General features: G+C 45.3%; 1 protein-coding gene across 2 annotated transcripts in view; it reads right to left on the bottom strand.

The window, feature by feature from the left end:
* The window catches only part of osbpl10a (oxysterol binding protein-like 10a), an 85,945-nt gene extending 65,913 nt beyond the window's left edge, over positions 1-20,032 (bottom strand). For both annotated transcript variants that reach the window (XM_072674239.1, XM_072674241.1), the window contains exon 1: positions 19,483-20,032. In XM_072674239.1, the coding sequence (XP_072530340.1) occupies positions 19,483-19,697 (215 nt within the window). In that variant the 5' untranslated portion in view covers positions 19,698-20,032. The remainder of the gene's footprint in view (positions 1-19,482) is intronic.
* Positions 20,033-21,228: the final 1,196 nt, after the last annotated feature.

The raw sequence follows: 21,228 nt of genomic DNA, 5'->3' as shown, positions 1-21,228 counted from the left end.
CGCTCTTCTCCAGAGCGACTTACAAAAGTGCTTTACTATTTACCCAAGAAAAACCTCAGCTAGTTTAAATAGACTAATAATTTAGTTTAGACTCTACTAAACACAAGTCAATAAGGAGACCGCTCTACTATTCGCCCAAGTACTCTCAGAAGAGGAGGGTCTTCAGTCTGCATTTGAGGACAGCGAGTGTTGGACTCTGCCGTTCGGACACCCAGAGGAAGCTCGTTCCACCACTTTGGTGCAGGACAGAAAAAAGTCCCCTTATTTCATCGAAGTATTTGGTGTTCTGAGCGAGATTATGGAGCCATATCTTCGTATTTGCGCTCCCCTCATTTACTCCAGAGCAGTGCAGGGACGAAAAGCGAGCGGGGGGATCTCTCACACATACACACAGGCTCACATGCAGGCAGGCAGACACAGACCAACACTGCTTTGAGTCCCAGAAGAGTCCAAAATCACCAGATTACACTTTTAGATTTTACACTAAACATTTAAATCCCAGTCATCGTTTTTAAAAGCCACAGCTTTGCTGTTTCTGCCGTTTTCCAGCGATAGAGAGACACTGGAGCTGAACTGTACCGTCTGTAATGGAGGACAGCCCAGAGCGAGGGGGAGAGCGAGGGGGAGAGCGAGGGGGGGAGCGAGGGGGTCATGACGTCACTGCCACAGCTGGTCTTCCATATAAGGAGAATCAAGAGGGGAGGAGCTGCTCAGTTCATTAATATCTGTGTTCATTAATTATAGCTAGTTTTATAAAGTTAGTAAAGTAATGTTTGAGTCAATCCTGATGCTTTACGCCTCTCCCACATCAGAATCAGAATCAGAAATACTTTATTAATCCCAGGAGGGACATTGCAGTTGTTACAGTTGCAACTGAATAAAAAAACTAATATAATAAAAACTAATAAAATAAAATATAATAAAAAGTAAAACAAAAAGAGAAAGAATAAATATGTACATGTTTATACATTGTGAATATATAGTTTAATAATATAATAATATATATTGTTATATTATATACATTAATATAGTTTATTACGTTAACAATGGTATCGGGTCGATATCAGCAGATACGCTACGTTTATGTATCAGTACTCTTTGAATTCTAATATTAGCATTTTACTGTTATGAGATTTTCCTTTTAACATCACAAGGGACTAAAACCTGTTAAGCTCCATGTGCAGTAAACGTACAGTAAACGTGTGTATCTGCAGCTGTACAAGCAAGTGCGGGTAATTCAGTGAGCTAGATAAGTGGCTGTGTCCTAATTCCCTCCAAGTCTAACTCTACCTGCATTCAGTCACTGGAGCTGCAGAGCTGCCCTGTATAGAGATAGAGCAGTTCTTAGCTCTACTGGTCCAAATTAACATCTTACTGTTTTACAGAAACTCTCACCGTATGATTGTTTTTCTTATATGTAGGTTGCCGTAGGTTTTTAATTTGCATTTACAGAAAGACAAACTACTGTTAGTATTATAGTATATACATCAAGTGCCCTGCACTGGTAGCTATGTAGCTTCTCTGCTGCGTTCTCTCTTCATTGGCTTCCTGTAGCTGCTGCCCACATCAGAGTCAGAACCCTGACCCTGGCCTACAAAGCCAAGACTGGACCAGCCAGCCCCTCTGTACTTGACGGCAATTGTCAAAACCCAACTGCACCAAGAGCCCTTCCAGCTTCAAGTACGGCTCGGCTCGACCCGCTGTCCTTTAAGATCCACGGAAGACAAGCGTCCAGGCTGATTTCTGTCCTGCACCGAAGTGGTGGAACGAACTTCGCTCACGGTCTTCAAGCGCAAACTGAAGACCCACCTCTTTCGAGAGTACTTGGGCGAAGTGTAGTGTTGAGTATTGTGTGTCTAGGTCAGAGCCGGCCAACGCTAACTCGAATTACGCGGCCACTTAGGGCCCCAATGCCACCAGGGGGCCCCCAAGAGCACCAATATATCATGATAAAAAAATTATAAAAAAATAAATAAATAATACACAGGTAAAGGTGATGTTTCTATTCATGTATTTGAATAGTCGGCACACCAATGCTAGGTTAATCAATTCCTGTTGTTGGGCAAATGCAGATATGCGCCGCTTGGGTGGACGATGTAGGCCCAGCATCTGGCATCAGCATCCAAATGAAAATCTGCTTACGGCCCCATAAAGGCTTGGGCCGGCCCTAATCTCGGTCTCCATACTGACTTCTGTGTCTAGTAGCATCTAAGCTTAGAGGTAGGGTCTTTTGGATCCTACCCGATACAAACTATAAGGGTATTTTCTGAGCAAACAAAGAAACACTTTTGTCAGTCGCTCTGGAGCTAAAGGGAAGAAAAGAAGGGGCCTATCAGTTGCCCTACATTACTCAAGCACATAAGCATCTCACCCAGTCCGAGTACTGACTGTTTGACCCGAATAAACGGCCAAGAGGTGAATATTTAACTTGCTGAGAAGTTTCCAGTGTACTTTAAACCCAGACATGCCAGACAAACACAATAAACAGTAGAGGAACACGGAAGAGTTTCACGGAGAGCTGATAAGAGAGACTTTCCTCTGCTCTGCTTGACTAGCAAGGTCTAATCAATACCATCCTGCAGTTAAAACCAGCCAAGATTAAAGACACACATTAATCAGTATTAGTGAAAACAGCTGATGGTAAAACACACCATTATGATAAACATAAACAACATCATATATCAGCATATTCAAGCGACTTGACTATATGTTCGAATGTTTGCGGACACCCCTTCTAATGAATGCTTTCAGCTCCTTTAAGGTGCACCCATTGCTGCACCCATAGCTTGTCTAGTCGCTGTAGAGAAGTACGGCCAATAGAATAGGGCTCTCTAGAGCAGATGAACATGAACCTATTGGCACCATGCTGACTACTGTCGGGCGTGGGCTATGGGATGGGTATAAAGCACCCCAGCATTGAGCTTCTGTGTTCTCTGGAATGATGGTTGGTGCTCCATCCAGTACTTTTGGGATGAGTTGGGGATGATGAGGTGGGGTTGCCCCAAGACATTGATCATCCAATGTCTTGGGGCAATGCCCCAATATCTAGTAGAAAGCCTTCTTCCCTGGACAGTAGAGACAGTTACTCCAACAAAAGCAGGATCAACTCTTTTTTAATGCCATTAAATTCAGAAGAAACCATAAATGAGCAGGTGTCCCAATACTTTTGTCTATACAGTGTAGTGTAACACATTCAGCTCACAGCAGTTAGGCTACCATGGGTTAGCAGGTTACATGATCAGCCAATATTTTTGTTTATTACATCTAACGGTTTCAAGTCAGAGCTGACCGTCTTCAGTACTGGCATAGATTTCAGGACCAGGCCTTGCTTACTAGTCATTTACTATAATAGCACATGGACGTTCCTTGGATGTTCTACCATATATAGGAACCTACAAAAACAGCGAAAAACTTGAAAAATTAAAAAATATATATTTACCAAGCAATTATTTCATTTATTTTCTTCAAAAACTGCTTGAAAGGCGACATAAACAACAGCACAGACATATGTTACCTAAAAAAATTTAAGCTACAGCTGGAACTACATCATTATCCGTCCAATGGAACAGGACATCTCAACGACTGAATAACCATATGTACAGAAACACTGAGAGCTTTCAGGACCCACTGCTGACTAACGGAGAGTAAAGTCTGCACCGACTTCACTGTCTGGAGTCGTTCACTACAGCACCCAGCAGTTTGATTCATCAGATTTCAGCCAGACGGCTCCAGTCTGGCTCTCTGTTATGAAGCAGAAACAGAACCTGAGGTCAGAAACGTCCCTCAGAGCTGCAGAGTGAGTAAACAAAGGGAGGAGGCTGCTGTGGCTGGGATAAACCACCTTTACTCTGCTCTTATACGCTCTTCAATATGAAGGGGCTTAGAACATCCATGTTTGTAAAAGATCTGAGGGCGTAAAGAACCTTTTAAAGGTCTAAAGAAGCTTCACTTGATGTAAAGGTTGTTCATCAATTTAAAAAGTCTCAACTCTCAAACATCTCAAATCTCACAGACATGGTCCTTTGTGGAACCAAAAGTGGTTCTTCTTAGGGATGTCGTGATCTGATCCAGTGGATCGGGATCTGGGCAGATCCAGGCATATTTTAATGGAACTGGTATCGTCTATTTTATTCCCAATTCTGTTTTTTAGCATGGTGTACAGAGCACCATCTGATGTCCTCAAGACTTCTAAACATGGTGGAGGTAGTTTCATCAGCAACTCACAGTGAGAGCTAGCCAGGATGAAGTACAGCCTCCAAACATGGTGGAGGTAGTTTTGGCAGAAACTCACAGTGATAGCTAGCCAGGCTAAAGTACAGCCTCCAAACATGGTGGAGGTAGTTTCTTCAACAATTATCAGTGAGAGCTAGCCAGGCTAAAGTACAGCCTCCAAACATGGTGGAGGTAGTTTCGTCAACAACTCACAGTGAGAGCTAGCCAGGCTAAAGTACAGCCTCCAAACATGGTGGAGGTAGTTTCGTCAACAGCTCACAGTGAGCGCTAGCCAGGATGAAGTACAGTCTCAAAACATGGTGAAGGTAGTTTTGTCAGAAACTTACAGTGAGAGCTAGCCAGGCTAAAATAGAGCCTCCAAACATGGTGGAGGTAGTTTCATCAGGTAGTTGAGGTACCACATATAGGGGGAAGCTTTGATGAATGTAAATTTAGACAATTATCATCTGCAGAACTAAGGTGATAAAAGATCTTATCATGATCCAAATTCAGTTCTGAAGTACCAGATATATCAATGTTACCCTAATGCTCTACTTTTCAGATGCTAGAACATAAAGATTTTAGCTCCTGTTGTGATTAGATGCTGAATCTCTGCCATCAACCTGGCAACCAGCCCTAAGTGTTCCAGGACTCTAAGCTCAGGTGTCATGACAACCTTACAGTACAATCCAGGCTTGGTCCCCAATAGCAACGTGTTCATACACATCTCATCCAGCAGACATGTCGCACAGGTACGCCTTTAAACAGCTTGTAGGTAGATTTCCCCGCAAATTTGCCACTTCACCCCTAACCTTGCCCCAACTGCACTTTCACCCCTAACCATCCCCCCAACTGCACCTTCACCCCCAAACGCACATTCACCCCTAACCTTTCCTCCAAACACACCTTCACCACTAACCTTCCCCCCAAACACACCTTCACCACTAACTGTCCCCCCAACTGCCACTTCACCCCTAACCTCGCCCCAACTGCCACTTCACCCCTAACCTTGCCCCAACTGCACTTTCACCCCTAACCATCCCCCCAACTGCACCTTCACCCCCAAACGCACATTCACCCCTAACCTTTCCTCCAAACACACCTTTACCACTAACCTTCCCCCCAAACACACCTTCACCACTAACTGTCCCCCCAACTGCCACTTCACCCCTAACCTCGCCCCAACTGCCACTTCACCCCTAACCTTGCCCCAACTGCACATTCACCCCTAACCATCCCCCCAACTGCACCTTCACCCCCAAACGCACATTCACCCCTAACCTTTCCTCCAAACACACCTTCACCACTAACTGTCCCCCCAACTGCCACTTCACCCCTAACCTCGCCCCAACTGCACTTTCACCCCTAACCATCCCCCCAACCGCACCTTCACCCCCAAACGCACCTTCAACCCTAACCTTCCCTCCAAACCAACATTCACCCCAACCTTCTCCCCAACTGCACCTTCAAATCAACTGCACCTTCATTCCTAACCTTTCCCCCAAATGCATCTTAACCACTAACCTTCCCCCCCAAACACATCTTTACCCCAAACAAGCCTCCAAGTCAACCACAGTTTCAACTCAACTGCACCTTCACATCACTTGAATCTTCACATCACCTGCACCTTCACCTCCAACTGCACCTTCACATAAACTGCACATTCACCCCCAACCTTCTCCCCAAGCACACATTCACATCAACTGCACCTTCACCACTAACCTCGCCCCAAACACATCTTCACTCCTAACCTTCCCTTCAAATGCACCTTCACCCCCAAACGCACATTCACCCCAACCTTCCCCCCAAACACACCTTCACCCCGAACTGTCCCCCCAAACACACCTGCACCTCTAACTGTCCCCCCAACTGCACCTTCACCCCTAACTGTCCCCCCAAACACACCTGCACCTCTAACTGTCCCCCCAACTGCACCTTCACCACTAACCTTTCCAGTAACCGCACCTTCACCCCTAACTGTCCCCCTGACTGCACCTTCACCCCTAACCTTCCCCCAAACACATTTTCACCCTTAACTGTCCCCCCAACTGCACCTTCACCCCTAACCTTCCCCCAAACACATTTTCACCCTTAACTGTCCCACTAACTGCACCTTCACCCCTAACCTTCCCCCAAACACATTTTCACCCTTAACTGTCCCCCCAACTGCACCTTCACCCCTAACCTTCCCCCAAACACATTTTCACCCTTAACTGTCCCCCCAACTGCACCTTCACCCCTAACTGTCCCCCCAAACACACCTTCACCCCTAACTGTCCCCCAACTGCACCATTACCCCCAACCTTCCCCCGAACACACCTTCACCCCTAACTGTCCCCCTAACTGCACCTTCACCCCAACCTTCTCCTCAAACACACCTTCACCCCAACCTTCTCCCAAATGCACCTTCACCCCAACCTTCTCCCAAATGCACCTTCACATCAACCGCATCTTCACCCCAAACACACCTTAACCCTTAACCTCCCCCCAAAACGCACCGTCACCACTAACCTTAAAACACACCTTCACATCACCTACACCTTCACATCAAACGCACCTTCACCTCCTACTGCATCTTCACTTCAACCGCACCTTCATCTCCTACTGCATCTTCACATCAACCACATCTTTACCCCAACCACACCTCCACATCACCTGTACCTTCACATCAACCACACCTTCACATCACCTGCACCTTCACCTCCAACCGCACCTTCACCTCCTACTGCATCTTCACATCAACCACATCTTTACCCCAACCACACCTTCACATCACCTGCACCTTCACCTCCAACCGCACCTTCACATCACCTGCACCTTCACCTCCAACCACACCTTCACATCACCTGCACCTTCACCTCCAACCGCACCTTCACTTCCTACTGCATCTTCACATCAACCACATCTTTACCCCAACCGCACCTCCACATCACCTGTACCTTCACATCAACCACACCTTCACATCACCTGCACCTTCACCTCCAACCGCACCTTCACTTCCTACTGCATCTTCACATCAACCACATCTTTACCCCAACCGCACCTCCACATCACCTGTACCTTCACATCAACCACACCTTCACATCACCTGCACCTTCACCTCCAACCGCACCTCCACATGAACTACACTCCACATTAACCGCACCTTCATAAATCTTCACATCAACCACATCTTTACCCCAACCACACCTCCACATCACCTGTACCTTCACATCAACCACACCTTTACATCACCTGCACCTTCACCTCCAACCGCACCTCCACATAAACTACACTCCACATTAACCGCACCTTCATAAATCAAACATATCATACAGTGGAGTGTATATATATATTATATATATATATATATATATATATACACCTCCATTACCATGTATACAAACACCCAGCTTGTGATATTCTCTGTCCAACGAAGCTCCACGATCAAATTTCGCTAAACGTTTACACGTGATTCTTCCAAATATAGAAACCAGTTGATGTACAAAGCCAGATAATCAAATTCGTCCATGCCTCTGCTTGTATACTCATCTGCGCTGTTAAAGCTGAGTACAGAAGCAGGTCTGTGTCTGTGTCTCTAAGGCAGCCTGTTGGGGATTATAGTAAGAGCAGGCAGTGAAAAGGTCTCAGAGCTGAACACAATAAGGCCACAGTCTGATGGAGAGGCCTATTTACTGGGGGTACGGGCGAGCCGGACCCTCTCTCGCCTCACGTACAGATGCTCACCCATCAGCCTTAATGCACACAGGGCATTTAGCCCAACACACACACTCACACAGAACATGAATCCAGGCCTTTTTCACACACAGGCAGCATCCATCCATTACCTCGCTTTGAGCAATAGGTGTGTTCAGTTATTACCTAATGCTTCCGTAAAACGACACACACATCCACACACACACTTAATCTAGAGTATGAGGTTTCCGACACTGTATGACTCACTGTTATCTACCAAAATGGACTAAAGTAAAGACACGGTTCAGGATTTAAGATGCTGCTAGTGCTGTTTATAGATAACAGTGAGTCACACAGTGTCAGAAAACACATTAACAAGTCATATTAGAGCAGGGCTTCTCAAAACGGGGTCCTGGGACCCCCCCCCCTATGGATTCATGGTGTATAAACTTTGACAAGAGCCATAAGAAACTAGTCCCAGCCAGCATGCTCATGTGGGGCTCACATGGGTGTAGCATGGGCTGGGCAGGTTCCAGGGTGGGTTTGGACATCCGTTTTTACTGGGACTTGGGCTTCCCAAATGGGCCCTATCGTTACAGTCCACCTTAATCTTGCATGGACCTCATACAGGCCCTGTATGCAGTGTTCAACGTTTATGTTTAACCCTAACTGGCCCATCACTGACCATGTTGGGCATCCACATGTGGGGTCAACGTAGAACCCTAGGACAAAACACTCTGGCTCCCAGTTAGGCTGCCTTTCCAGGCCCCACATGGTCATGTTAGCTGGGGTGGTTGTTCCAAAGGGCTGCTTTATTAATAGACTGATGAATAGGCGATGTATTATCCCAGCTTTATGCTAAAGGGTTGATAAGGGGTTGCTGTAGTATCCCAGGTGGATGCTAGGGTGTTGCTAAGTGGTTGTTTTGGTATCCCACACGGTTGGGGTGGGGTATAGGTTTCCATTACTTGTTAGCTACCTTAGTTCCACAACTCCAGTCCTAATTGTAGGGTATGCGTTTTAATTACTTGTTTCCTACGTTAGCCTCATAGCTTTAATGCTAATCAATGGGGTATAAAGTACCATTGCTTGTTAGCTAGCTTAGCTTCACAACCCCAGTCCTAATTGGTGGGATATGAGCCTACAATCCTTGCTTCAGTGCTAATCAGTAGTTATACATTTCCATTACTTTCCAACACTAGCCTCACAACTCCAGTGCTAATTGGTGGGGTACAACCTCCCATTACTTGTTAGCAACACTAGCCTCACAACTCCAGTGCTAATTGGTGGGGTACAACCTCCCATTACTTGTTAGCAACACTAGCCTCACAACTCCAGAGCTAATTGGTGGGGTTTAAGCATCCATTGCTTGTTAGCTACAATAGCTTCATAGCTTTAATTGTAAAAGGTAAAGGTAAAGGTGCACGTATTTGTCACTGTACAGTGAAATGTGTCCTCCGCATTTAACCCATCTGGTAGTGAACACACACTCACACACACACACGTGTTAGGGGCAGTGAGTACACACACACCCAGAGCGGTGGGCAGCCAACTCCAGCGCCCGGGGAGCAGAGAGGGTAAAGGGCCTTGCTCAAGGGCCCAACAGTGGCAGCTTGCCGAGCCCGGGAATCGAACCCACAACCCTGTTATCGACAGCCCGGAGCTCTAACCGCTGAGCCACCACTGTTTAGTGATGGGGCAGGTTATATTACTTGTTAGCGGCACTAGCCTCACTAGTCCAGTGCTAATTGGTGGGGTACAACCTTCCATTACTTGTTAGCTACAATAGCCACACAGCTTCAGAGCAATAAAGCAATTAACACTCTAACAAATAGCTGACTAACATTAATTGTGGAGATGCCCGTATCCAGTTGTTTTGCCCCCAATCTGATCTGAGTTTCTTAAAACTGAGTATCAGCCGATACTGATCTGATCTCGGTGTCTGTATAAATAATCCAGCCCCCCAGTTTAGATCAGACGAGCTGCTGATTAATTGGTTCAGTAAAATCTCTTTATTTTCAGTATCAGTTTCTATAATCAGACATTCTGGACTGACTGATTCAGTTTAGTCGAGACTTTTCTTAAAAAGATGTTTTATAGTGTTTAATATCTTAAAATCCAGTCTGATCTCCTCCCTGACCAATCAGCTCCCAGCTCCTTTATAACACACTGCAAGCACTGAAAAATATCCGCAACCGTCCATATCTTGAAGATGCCAGAGGGCGCTCTTTAAAACAAAACAAGAAACTGGAACTGGATCAGGATTAAAATAGCCAATACCCGATCCATTAAATATGCCTGGATCGCCTGCCGATCACGATCCACTGAATTGTCGTTGTTTTGGGATATCCTACTTTGTCGAGATGTCAATGCTTCGTAGGTGGATCTTCCGACAAGCACCTGAACAGCGCCCCCCTCTGGTACATACTGGGATACTGAATATACGGGTGAGCTTTTAAACACAGCATGTTTTAACTGATCAGCTAATTAAAGAGGAAACTGTGCAAATCTCTGAATTTCACCAAACTTTTCCTTTAAGCAAGAGGTGCATCCAGTTACTCCATAATGCTTCTGTGAAACAACACACACACACACACACACTTCCTCTTAACACATCCAACCAGTCACTTCTGATCACAGAAACTCTCAGTAACACTAACACAGTCCACATACTACTGCACACACGTCAGACTTCATCTCCATCTCAGGTTTCCTCCATTTCTTTGTTGACCTGTCTAAGAGACTCCCTGTGTTCGGGTGTGAGGAGAACGCATTTAAAGAGCCCATTCCCTGCATGTTTAAAATTCTTTAAAGTTCAACCCCTCCTGGTCCCATCACTGACCATGTTGGGCATCCATATGTGGGGTCAACGTAGAACCCTGGCTCCCAGTTAGGCTGCCTTTACAGGCCCCACATGGTCATGTTAGCTGGGGTGGTTGTTCCAAATGGCTGCCTTATTAATAGGCTGATGAATAGGTGATGTATTATCCCAGCTTTATGCTAAAGTGTTGCAAAGGGGTTGCTGTAGTATCCCAGGTGGATGCTAGGGTGTTGCTAAGTGGTTGTTTTGGTATCCCACACGGTTGCAAGAGTTTTCTACTGTGGCACAAGAGGGGTGGTCAATCCCATAGGAGGAAACTATGGGAATACATATAAGCTCTGGCCATAAGCTTCTATTATGTGTTAGCAATGTTAATCTCACAGCTCCAGTGCCAACTGGTGAGCATAGTCTTTTATTACTTGTTGGCCACATTAGCCACATTAACAGGAAATCCTGTGCTAACAGGTGCATATTTGGCCTTGTAGCATCGGTGCTATTTGGAGAGGTATACGTTTCCATTACTTGTTAGCTACATTGGCCCATTAGTTCTAACAAATGACTGACTAACATTAATTATTTTGCCCCCGATCCGATCCGAGTCTCTTCATGCTGAGTATTAGCCAATACTGATCCGATCTCTGTAATTGTATAAATAATAAAGCCCTACAGTTTAGATCAGATTAGTTGCTGATTAATCTGTTCAGTAAGATATCTTTATTTTTAGTAGCAGTTTCTATAATGGGACATTCTGGACTGATTGATCTAGTTTAGTTTTACTGTTTTTAACATCTCATAATTCAGCTTCACGTTCCTTTAAACTGGGCTCTGAAAAATGTCCGATAAAGGCATCTTGAAGCCCCCAGAGGGCTCACCTTAACACAAAAAACTAAACAAAACAAAGAACTGAAATAGGATCAGGATTAAAATAGCTGATACCCGATCCGTTAAATTTAATATAATTATAATACTATTATAATATAATAGTACTTTTAACTTCAGACCAAATACATGATGGCTAATTGGCTACATTTGAGGTAAGAGTGTAATAAATTCCTGCTGAAAAACCCAGCTTTGGTTTTAGATTAGTCTAAGCTGATCTTGAGTCCTATTCGGACAGGATTAGTTTTACATGGGGAGGTGGAGTAATCCAATTGCACTACAGGACGTCTGTAAAAATGTATAACTGATTCGTACAGGAAAAGAAATCTCAGCATAAATGGTGGGAGCTCCGAGATGGGAGCGGCTCCTCGATTTATCTTTATTTTAGTGTAGAACTAGCAGCTACATGATATCAAAACACATATGGAGGCTGTAGGCTAAGACACACAGGGACTTGCCTAAAGAGTTCACCAACCCGAGATATCTGGGTCTAACTAAATGCCTCCTCGAGCACCTCCATACTCCAGAAAAGCCTTCAAAACTCATTTTCCACAGGATATGACGGAACATTTACCTCTATGTTGATTATGATTTCGATTTTAATTAAGTTTTACAGAAGGTAAAGGGTGTTGGAATCTGTCCTGACTTTAAAAATGACTGACATGGTGCATTCGGATGGGACTAAAATTACTGAGAAATAATAATAATCACCTCCCCATGTAAGAGTAATCCCATCGGAATAGGACTTTTGAAGGTCAAGGGGGTTAAAAAGCTGGTAATCCAGGCGAAAAACAAACCCTATGCTGGTAAACAAGCAGTTAACCAGCTGTTGACCAGCACAACCTGTTTTATTTTGTGTGTGTAATGGGCTAGCTGGTCTAGCTGCTGACCAACTTGACTAAGCTGGTTGCCAGTTAGTCATGCTGATTCATTAATGACTAAGCCGATTGACCAACTTGACCAAACTAGTCAATCAGCTTAGTCATTGAGGTTATTCTGGTTGACCAGCTTCGTCAGGCTGGTCATGCTGATAGATTAGCTAGTCCCTATGCCAACATCCCCTGTGCTGGTCAAAATCTAAGATGTTTAACCAGCTTAACCAACTTGACCAGCTTGTCTCTTAGTGGTGTAAAGTGGTGTGCTTGCCCAGTTAGGGAATTGAACCTCAGTCTTCTAAAGTTTGTGGTTCTGGTGAAGCAATATGCCTAAGCAGTTCTGAGGAACCATTCTCCACACGCTCTATCAGAGCTGTCAGATATCCTCCCCAAGGGGAGAGAAGTAGTAGTATTCAAGCCAGTAGAACAGCAAAGGCAGGGAGAACTGGGCCATGCTACACTAATAACAGCGCTAGCCCAAGGACACGGTTTTCCGTGAATGCGTACTGCTCTCACACACACACACACACACACACACACACACACACACACACACACGGCTGGCTGAGCAGCTCCCGTTATAGGGTCAGCGGGTTGGCTTTCTCTTCCCTCAGCTGAGAAGAACAGGAAACAAAAGGCAGTGGAAAGCATATCCGGGCAAATTTCGAGAGAAAAAGAAAAGATCTCGTTAGCAGAGCAGGTGTGCTATCACCACCATCTTCACTTCCTCCAGCTATGGCATGAGCCCAGATCATTGCTCACTGAAGCACAGGTAATCTCAGCCTGTTGGGTCAACATATACACATATCCAACAGGCCTCAGGCAGGTGGCCCACCAGTCATTTAAAGGATCCAATTAGCATGGTGCTAACTGCATCTGTCTAAATCATCCCACACTCTCCTCAAACCATGTGGAGGTGTTCAGCTATCCCTAGTAAACTTGTTTATTAGGTTTCTGACACTGTATGAGTCGCTGGTATCCCACAAAAATGGAATGGACTGAAGTATGTATCCAGCTGGTTTACCAGAATATGATATGTTTTGACATGGATGACCAGCTTTTCAACCACCTTGACCATCAAAGACCACCTTAGCACCTAGCAGAGCTAAAATTGCTTGGTAACTACATGGTTCCGGCTCAACATTCACTCCACATCTGCTCACCAACCAATCCTAACCTAACCCAGCCCGACCTGCTGGAAGATTGCCCGCTGAGGTCCCCTCTACCTGCGTCAGACCAGCTGCCACCTACCAGTACAACCAGCAGGCCCCCCACTCACCACCACCTATACCAGACCAGCGGCTCACCCTCCTACCACTGCTACCTGTTTAATGACCATGTTAAAACCTAAATGGACTCGTAACTATCTGCACTATTAATATCACCACTATTAACTATCTGCTGTATCTGGTTTGGTCATTTTTATCAATAATTTATAAATAGTTCTGATCAGAGGAGGACGGGTCGGGTTGGGTCCCCCTGTGAGTCTTGGTTCCTCCCAAGGTTTCTTCCTCCAGCTCTGAGGGAGTTTTTCCTTGCCACTGTCGCCGTTGGGGCTCACTGGGGGTCTTGGATCCTTCATGTCTTCTTCCGTTTTTTCTTTTTTGTCTCTGTCTTTCACTAATTACTAATTATGTAAAGCTGCTTTGTGACGACAACAGTTATAAAAAGCTATACAAATAAATCTGACTTGACTTAACTAATCAGACATTTCCGAAGGCAGTGATTAGATGGATCTGAAGTTGTTCCCTCTTGAAGTCCATCTATGATATGTGTGTGTTTATGTTCCAAACACAGCGATGAATCAATTTCACACAACCCCTGAATCCCTCAGAAGGAATCAGCCCGTTGTCGTGTCTTAAAGCCTGATATCTGTAAATGAGCTTTGTTCTGATTGGCTGCCCTGTTTTGTGCCTCATTTAAAAAGCAGTCTGAGCCGAAACAGCCCTTATAACTTCAGCATGAATCAGGCAGAGCTGTAGTTGATTAGATTTGGAGCTAAAGTCTACAGGAATTGAGGCAGATGCAATGAAGAACCTTCTGGGGGACAAATTCACCATTGATTTTATACAAAAAGAATTAAGATGAATCTTAAGACAAACACTAATAAGTCCATGATGCATGCTCTACAATTAAATTCTTGAAAAACATGTGGGAATTTCTCAAATATTATTATTATTCCTTTTTTTAAGTAGCCGTGTTTTATGAAGCCTTATGCTGCATTTTACAGATTATAAATTATGAGACATTTTTATTTAACAGTACTTTAAGAACTCGTTAATCTTCATTTTTAAATATGTTAAATTAGACATTACTTCTCTATTTCCACTATTTAAACTCATCAGGCTGAGGCCGACCTTCTGACCTCTTACAGCATAAGATCACTGACAGGCCATAAAATAAAATACAATTCTTAATAAGAAAAGGAATTTAATTACATACATATATATACATATACATATATATATATATATTATTATATATTATTTATTTCTCTTATAATAACTTACAATTACAATACATTTGTTTATTGCAATTATTTCTGGGACAGTATATCGTCAAAAAAGAAAAAGGCTATCATGACAGGCCTATTCACTAATAACCGAATGAATGGTACCTGGTGAGTAAAGGCTTTTCCAGTGTGTTGGGAGGTGATATTATTAATAATATTATTAATAATAAATATTTCTAGTTGATGATTGTGATGGACCTGTACGGCTGCCGCTAGAATTAGAGAATGTACTGCTGAACCACTGACAGCAGCAGCAGCACAACGAATTCTGCGGTGAACAGAAACTCCACCAATCATCAAAGTTTCTCTTAGGTAAACGCTTAAGATCTAAACTGGTTTGCTGTGAGGCAAGAAATCCATTTAAGGATGTGGGGATACATGCTAGGCCGTCCCTATTAAAGTCCCTCATTAAAATGCAGATTAGCCACTATTGTACTATCAGTAACATTCCACATTAAACTCGTGTAGAAGTGCTTCCCATCTTAAGACAGCTGCTAGGCTGTTGCTAGGCCGTTTGCTTGTCTGTGTGCGGTCACTAGGCTGAAACTGTACTTGCTAAGTGGTTGCTAGGGTATATTTCAGATGGTTGCTATGGTGTTACTAGCTAGGGGGTTGCTGTAAAGCTGCTTTGCGACAACAGCAGTTGATTTGCTACTGTGTTTTTAGGTGGTTGCTATGGTGTTGCTAGGTGGTTTATCCAAAATTAGCCTGTCTGATTCTAAAGGATATAATGGTGTAAAGTTATTGTGTAAAAATTCATAAAAAAATATTAATGGTCCATAAACCCAGTAAAAAAGTGTCGTGGGTGGAGCAGGGGGTGGAGCAGGGGGTGGAACAACGTGAAAAACGAGCCCTTCAACTAACGTTTAATCATTACAATTCCACATTAAACTCGTGCAGAAGACCAGCGTAGGTTCACTGGTGGGTTTGGATGGTGGATAAAATGTCTATATTTGCGCTGTAGTCATGGTGACGCCTGGTTTCACTCTCCAGCAATGTATAGGAATCTGATTCTGTAAGTTTCTCTATAAAGAAGCACAGTTTCACACCGAACCCCCACTCTGAATGTGTTCACCTCAAACTCTGAGTTATGGGGGACGGTTATGTACGCAATGCCTCAAACTCGACTGGATGCTGCCTCACCTTTGTAGCAGGACAGTGAATCTGCTTAAGCAAGTTATGGGTTTTCCGGGGGCTTGTAATGAACTGCCAACCTGAGCCCCACTGAGCAGCTCTTCCTCCACTAAATCAAGATAGAGGGGGAAATGGCTGCATTACAGACCTGACGGAGCATCACCGGAGATCACACCCCATCAAACAAGCATCTGTATCCAGGTAATAACTTACAGCCCCATGGAAAGCAGGTGGCTGTGCACTGAAGAGCAAAAAACATCTAATATCCATATAAACACACACACACACACACAAACAACATGTCCAAAAGTATCTGGACACAACCATTCAGCTACTTACACACAGCATGTAACATCTCCATAGAAAAGCACTGACCAATAGCACGGGACCCTCTGGAGCAGTTGAGGGATAAAGAGTTAAAGAGCCAGAACCAAGCACCCAACATCAGTACCTGTCCCCCCTGGTGCTCCTGTAAGGCTGAATGCCATCAAATTCTCCTCGCAGCAATGTTGTTCCCACAACCAGTGTTAGGCCTTCCCAGGACAGTAGGGGCTATAACCTCAGCAAAGTGGGAGAGTGGGGCAAACCCCTTTCTTTTGTTAATGCCCTTGATTTCAGAAGAAAAGCTGGGCAAGCTCGTGTCTACATATTTTTGGACAGGTAGTGAATGCTGAAGTTGGACAGGGCATAAATATGTTCCACATAAACCCGTCATTCCAGACTTGAACCTCACAGTCAGTTTGATTTCGAAACCACTGAAGCCAAAGTGCTGTCAGAGCACAGCTGGCTTCAATACAGGAAACGTGCCTCCACAGCAGAGCCCAATGGACGTGCAGATTAACCCTTTTTTCGAACGTCTGCAAACTTCCCCGAGGTGAAGTCACACACAGACTGTGTGTGTTTCAGCCCCAAACACTGCTTAACGCCCCACCAGTACAGCCAGACGAATGGTGTAAGCCCCCCTAACGTAACATAGTGAACTAGAAAAGTGTATTGCCTGAACAGGGCGCAGAACAGCTGCACAGCTTAAGTGGTTCCCTTAAGACTGCTGGCTGCTAGGCTGTTGCTCGGCTGTTGCTCGTCTGTGTGCGGTCACTAGGCTGAAACTGTACTTGCTAAGTGGTTGCTAGGGGATATTTCAGATGGTTGCTATGGTGTTACTAGCTAGGTGGTTGCTGTAAAGCTGCTTTGCAACAGCAGTTGATTTGCTGCTGTGTTTTTAGGTGGTTGCTATGGTGTTGCTAGGTGGTGTTGCTAGGTGGTGTTGCTAGGTGGTTTAACCAAAATTAGCCTGTCTGATTCTAAAGGATATAATGGTGTAAAGTTATTGTGTAAAAATTCATTTAAAAATATTAATGGTCCATAAACCCAGTAAGTGTCGTGGGTGGAGCAGGGGGTGGAGCAGGGGGTGGAACAACGTGAAAAATGAGCCCTTCAACTAACGTTTATTTAACGTAGTTTTAATGCATTTGGAGACTAGAATCACAGGTGGGCGATGAAGTGTTAAACATCTTATAAGATGTGATTAGATATTAAAAACTCTGCACTGGGAACTTTAAAGCACCTGTAGTTGCAGAAACACACTTACAGTATTTAATCATTTGTAGGCCGTAGTGTGTAAAAAAAAGAAACCTTTAAAAGTGTAGTGGTGTTGGTGTTGACGATGGTGTTGGTGTTAGTGTTGATGTTGCTGGGCTGAAAAGGAGTACTTTAAAAGTGGTGGTGTTGCAGTAGTGGTGTTGGTGGTGGTGTTAATGGTGTTGGCAGTTGTGGTGTTAGTGGTGTTGGTGGTAGTGTTGATGTTGCTAGGCTGGCACTTTAAAAGTGTTGGTGTTGGCAGTAGTGGTGTTGGTGGTAGTGGTGATGTTGCTAGGCTGGCACTATAAAAGTGTTGGTGTTGGCAGAAGTGGTGTTGGTGGTGGTGGTAGTGTTGATGCTGCTAGGCTGGCACTATAAAAGTGTTGGTGTTGGCAGTAGTGGTGTTGGTGGTGGTGGTAGTGTTGATGCTGCTAGGCTGGTACTATATAAGTGTTGGTGTTGGCAGTAGTGGTGTTTGTGGTGGTGGTAGTGTTGATTCTGCTAGGCTGGCACTATAAAAGTGTTGGTGTTGGCAGTAGTGGTGTTGGTGGTGGTAGTGTTGATGTTGCTGGGCTGGTACTATATAAGTGTTGGTGTTGGCAGTAGTGGTGTTTGTGGTGGTGGTAGTGTTGATTCTGCTAGGCTGGCACTTTAAAAGTGTTGGTGTTGGCAGTAGTGGTGTTGGTGGTGGTAGTGTTGATGTTGCTGGGCTGGCACTTTAAAAGTGTTGGTGTTGGCAGTAGTGGTGTTTGTGGTGGTGGTAGTGTTGATTCTGCTAGGCTGGCACTATAAAAGTGTTGGTGTTGGCAGTAGTGGTGTTGGTGGTGTTGGTGGTAGTGTTGATGCTGCTAGGCTGGCACTTTAAAAGTGTTGGTGTTGGCAGTAGTGGTGTTGGTGGTAGTGTTGATGTTGCTGGGCTGGCACTTTAAAAGTGTTGGTGTTGGCAGTTGTGGTGTTGGTGGCGTTGGTGGTAGTGTTGATGTTGCTAGGCTGGCACTTTAAAAGTGTTGGTGTTGGCAGTAGTGGTGTTGGTGGTAGTGTTTATGTTGCTAGGCTGGCACTATAAAAGTGTTGGTGTTGGCAGTAGTGGTGTTGGTGGTAGTGTTGATGTTGCTAGGCTGGCACTATAAAAGTGTTGGTGTTGGCAGTAGTGGTGTTGGTGGTGGTAGTGTTTATGTTGCTAGGCTGGCACTATAAAAGTGTTGGTGTTGGCAGTAGTGGTGTTGGTGGTAGTGTTGATGTTGCTAGGCTGGCACTATAAAAGTGTTTGTGTTGGCAGTTGTGGTGTTGGTGGTGGTAGTGTTTATGTTGCTAGGCTGGCACTATAAAAGTGTTGGTGTTGGCAGTAGTGGTGTTGGTGGTAGTGTTGATGTTGCTAGGCTGGCACTATAAAAGTGTTTGTGTTGGCAGTAGTGGTGTTGGTGGTGGTAGTGTTGATGCTGCTGGGCTGGCACTATAAAAGTGTTGGTGTTGGCAGTAGTGGTGTTGGTGGTAGTGTTGATGTTGCTAGGCTGGCACTATAAAAGTGTTGGTGTTGGCAGTTGTGGTGTTGGTGGCGTTGGTGGTAGTGTTGATGTTGCTAGGCTGGCACTATAAAAGTGTTGTTGGTGGTGTTAGTGTTGCCGATGTTGGTGTTGGTGTTGTTGAGGTGGTGTTGATGTACCTGTAAGGCTGCCCGAGGCTTCTCTCAGAAACTAAGCTTTCGATGGAAACTAGCACTTTAAAGGTGTTAGTGCTGGTGGTGTCATGGGTGGTGGTATTATGGGTGGTGGTATTATGGGTGGTGGTGTTGGTACCTGTTCTGCCAGCCCTGCAGGAGGTTGGTGTATTTGCTCAGCACTCCCTCCAGCTGGGCTTTACTGCGCCTCCCCATCGAGCCCTGGCTCGGAGACCCACAGCCAGATCCAGATCCAGAGCTAGAACCAGACCCCGGTGCAGAACCCTGCGCGGACCGAGCCGTCCTGCGCGCCCAGCTCGCCTTATCCAGGCCCGCGTGCAGAGTCTTCTCCATGGCGCGTGCAGAAGAAGAAACGAGGTTTTAGCTGCGAACGTAGAGCAGATCCATCAGATCCATCTCCGGTCCAGGAGAGCCTCTATCTGTCTGATCCTCCTCCCTCCATCCTCCCCCTTTCCCTCCTCGGCCTTAAACACACCGCTGTCGCGCTCGAGCTGAACCCGTGAAGCCCCTGCTCGCGTCGCGTGCTCCGGTGGGCAGTGGCATGGCACGAGAGCGGGGTGTTTACACTGCAGCTGGGAGTGTATCTCTCTCTCTCTCTCTCTCTCTCTCTCTCGCTCTCTCGCTCGCGCTCTCCTCCTATCTTCTCTGGGAAATCGCAGCAGAAACACACACACACACACACACACACACAAGCGCGCGCACACACTCCTCTCAGTCCCTCCCTCCTTCTTTCCTTCCTTCCTCCCCTCCAACAGCTCCAACAAGCTGAAGTCCAGCCCACCGCTCAGCTCAGCCCAGCCCAGCCCAGCCAAGCACGCGCAGCGCGCTCCCGCCATCCGCAGCCTAAACCAACGCGCGCCTCCGCGTGAACTCTGCTGATGTGTGCATTTCTTTTCCATCATCCTTTCATGTTACGTGACGTGTAACAAGTTTGAGTGCAACAATGGAGATACAAGGTTGTTGCTGCTGGTTCCGGATGGTCTAAACTGGTCTTTGAAGGTCATTAGCTGGATTCCTACATGGACCTACTGGCACCATGCTGCCTAAAGCCAGGTTTGGGCTAGAGAGGGGTGTAAAGCCACCCCCCCCCCCCCAAGCATTGAGCTGGGGAGCTGTGGAAGAACTGTGTTCTGGTGCTCCATCCAATCATTTTGGGATGAGTTGGGGATGATGAGGTGGGGTGGTGAACATCCAACACCCTGATCTCACTAGCATACTTGTCGCTGAATACAATCAACTCCTCACAGCAATGCTCCTCCTCCAAAATCTAGCAGAAAGCCTTCTTCCCTGGACAGTAGAGACAGTAACTCCAACAAAAGCAGGATCAACTCTTTTCAATACCCTTGAGTTTAGAAGAAACACTGAATGAGCAGGTGTCCCAATACTTTAGTCCATAGAGTGTAGAGAGATAGATAGAGAGCATGGACGGGTGAGTAGGTAGGTAGGCATGGTAGAGCATTATTGGTCTGATCCCACTGATTCTACATACATAGACTGGGTCTGATCTATTGGTTCTACATACATGGACTGGGTCTGATCCCACTGATTCTACATACATAGACTGGGTCTGATCTACTGGTTCTACATACATGGACTGGGTCTGATCTACTGATTCTACATACATGGACTGGGTCTGATCTATTGGTTCTACATACATGGATGGTCTAATCTACTGATTCTACATACATGGACTGGGTCTGATCTACTGATTCTACATACATGGACTGGGTCTGATCTACTGATTCTACATACATGGATGGGTCTAATCTACTGATTCTACATACATGGATTGGGTCTGATCTACTGATTCTACATACATGGACTGGGTCTGATCTATTGGTTCTACTTACATGGACTGGGCCTG

The sequence above is a fragment of the Salminus brasiliensis genome, chromosome 2 (assembly GCF_030463535.1).
Source record: "Salminus brasiliensis chromosome 2, fSalBra1.hap2, whole genome shotgun sequence".
NCBI classification, from domain to species: domain Eukaryota; kingdom Metazoa; phylum Chordata; class Actinopteri; order Characiformes; family Bryconidae; genus Salminus; species Salminus brasiliensis.
This window is presented reverse-complemented; position numbering and strand designations above follow the sequence as displayed.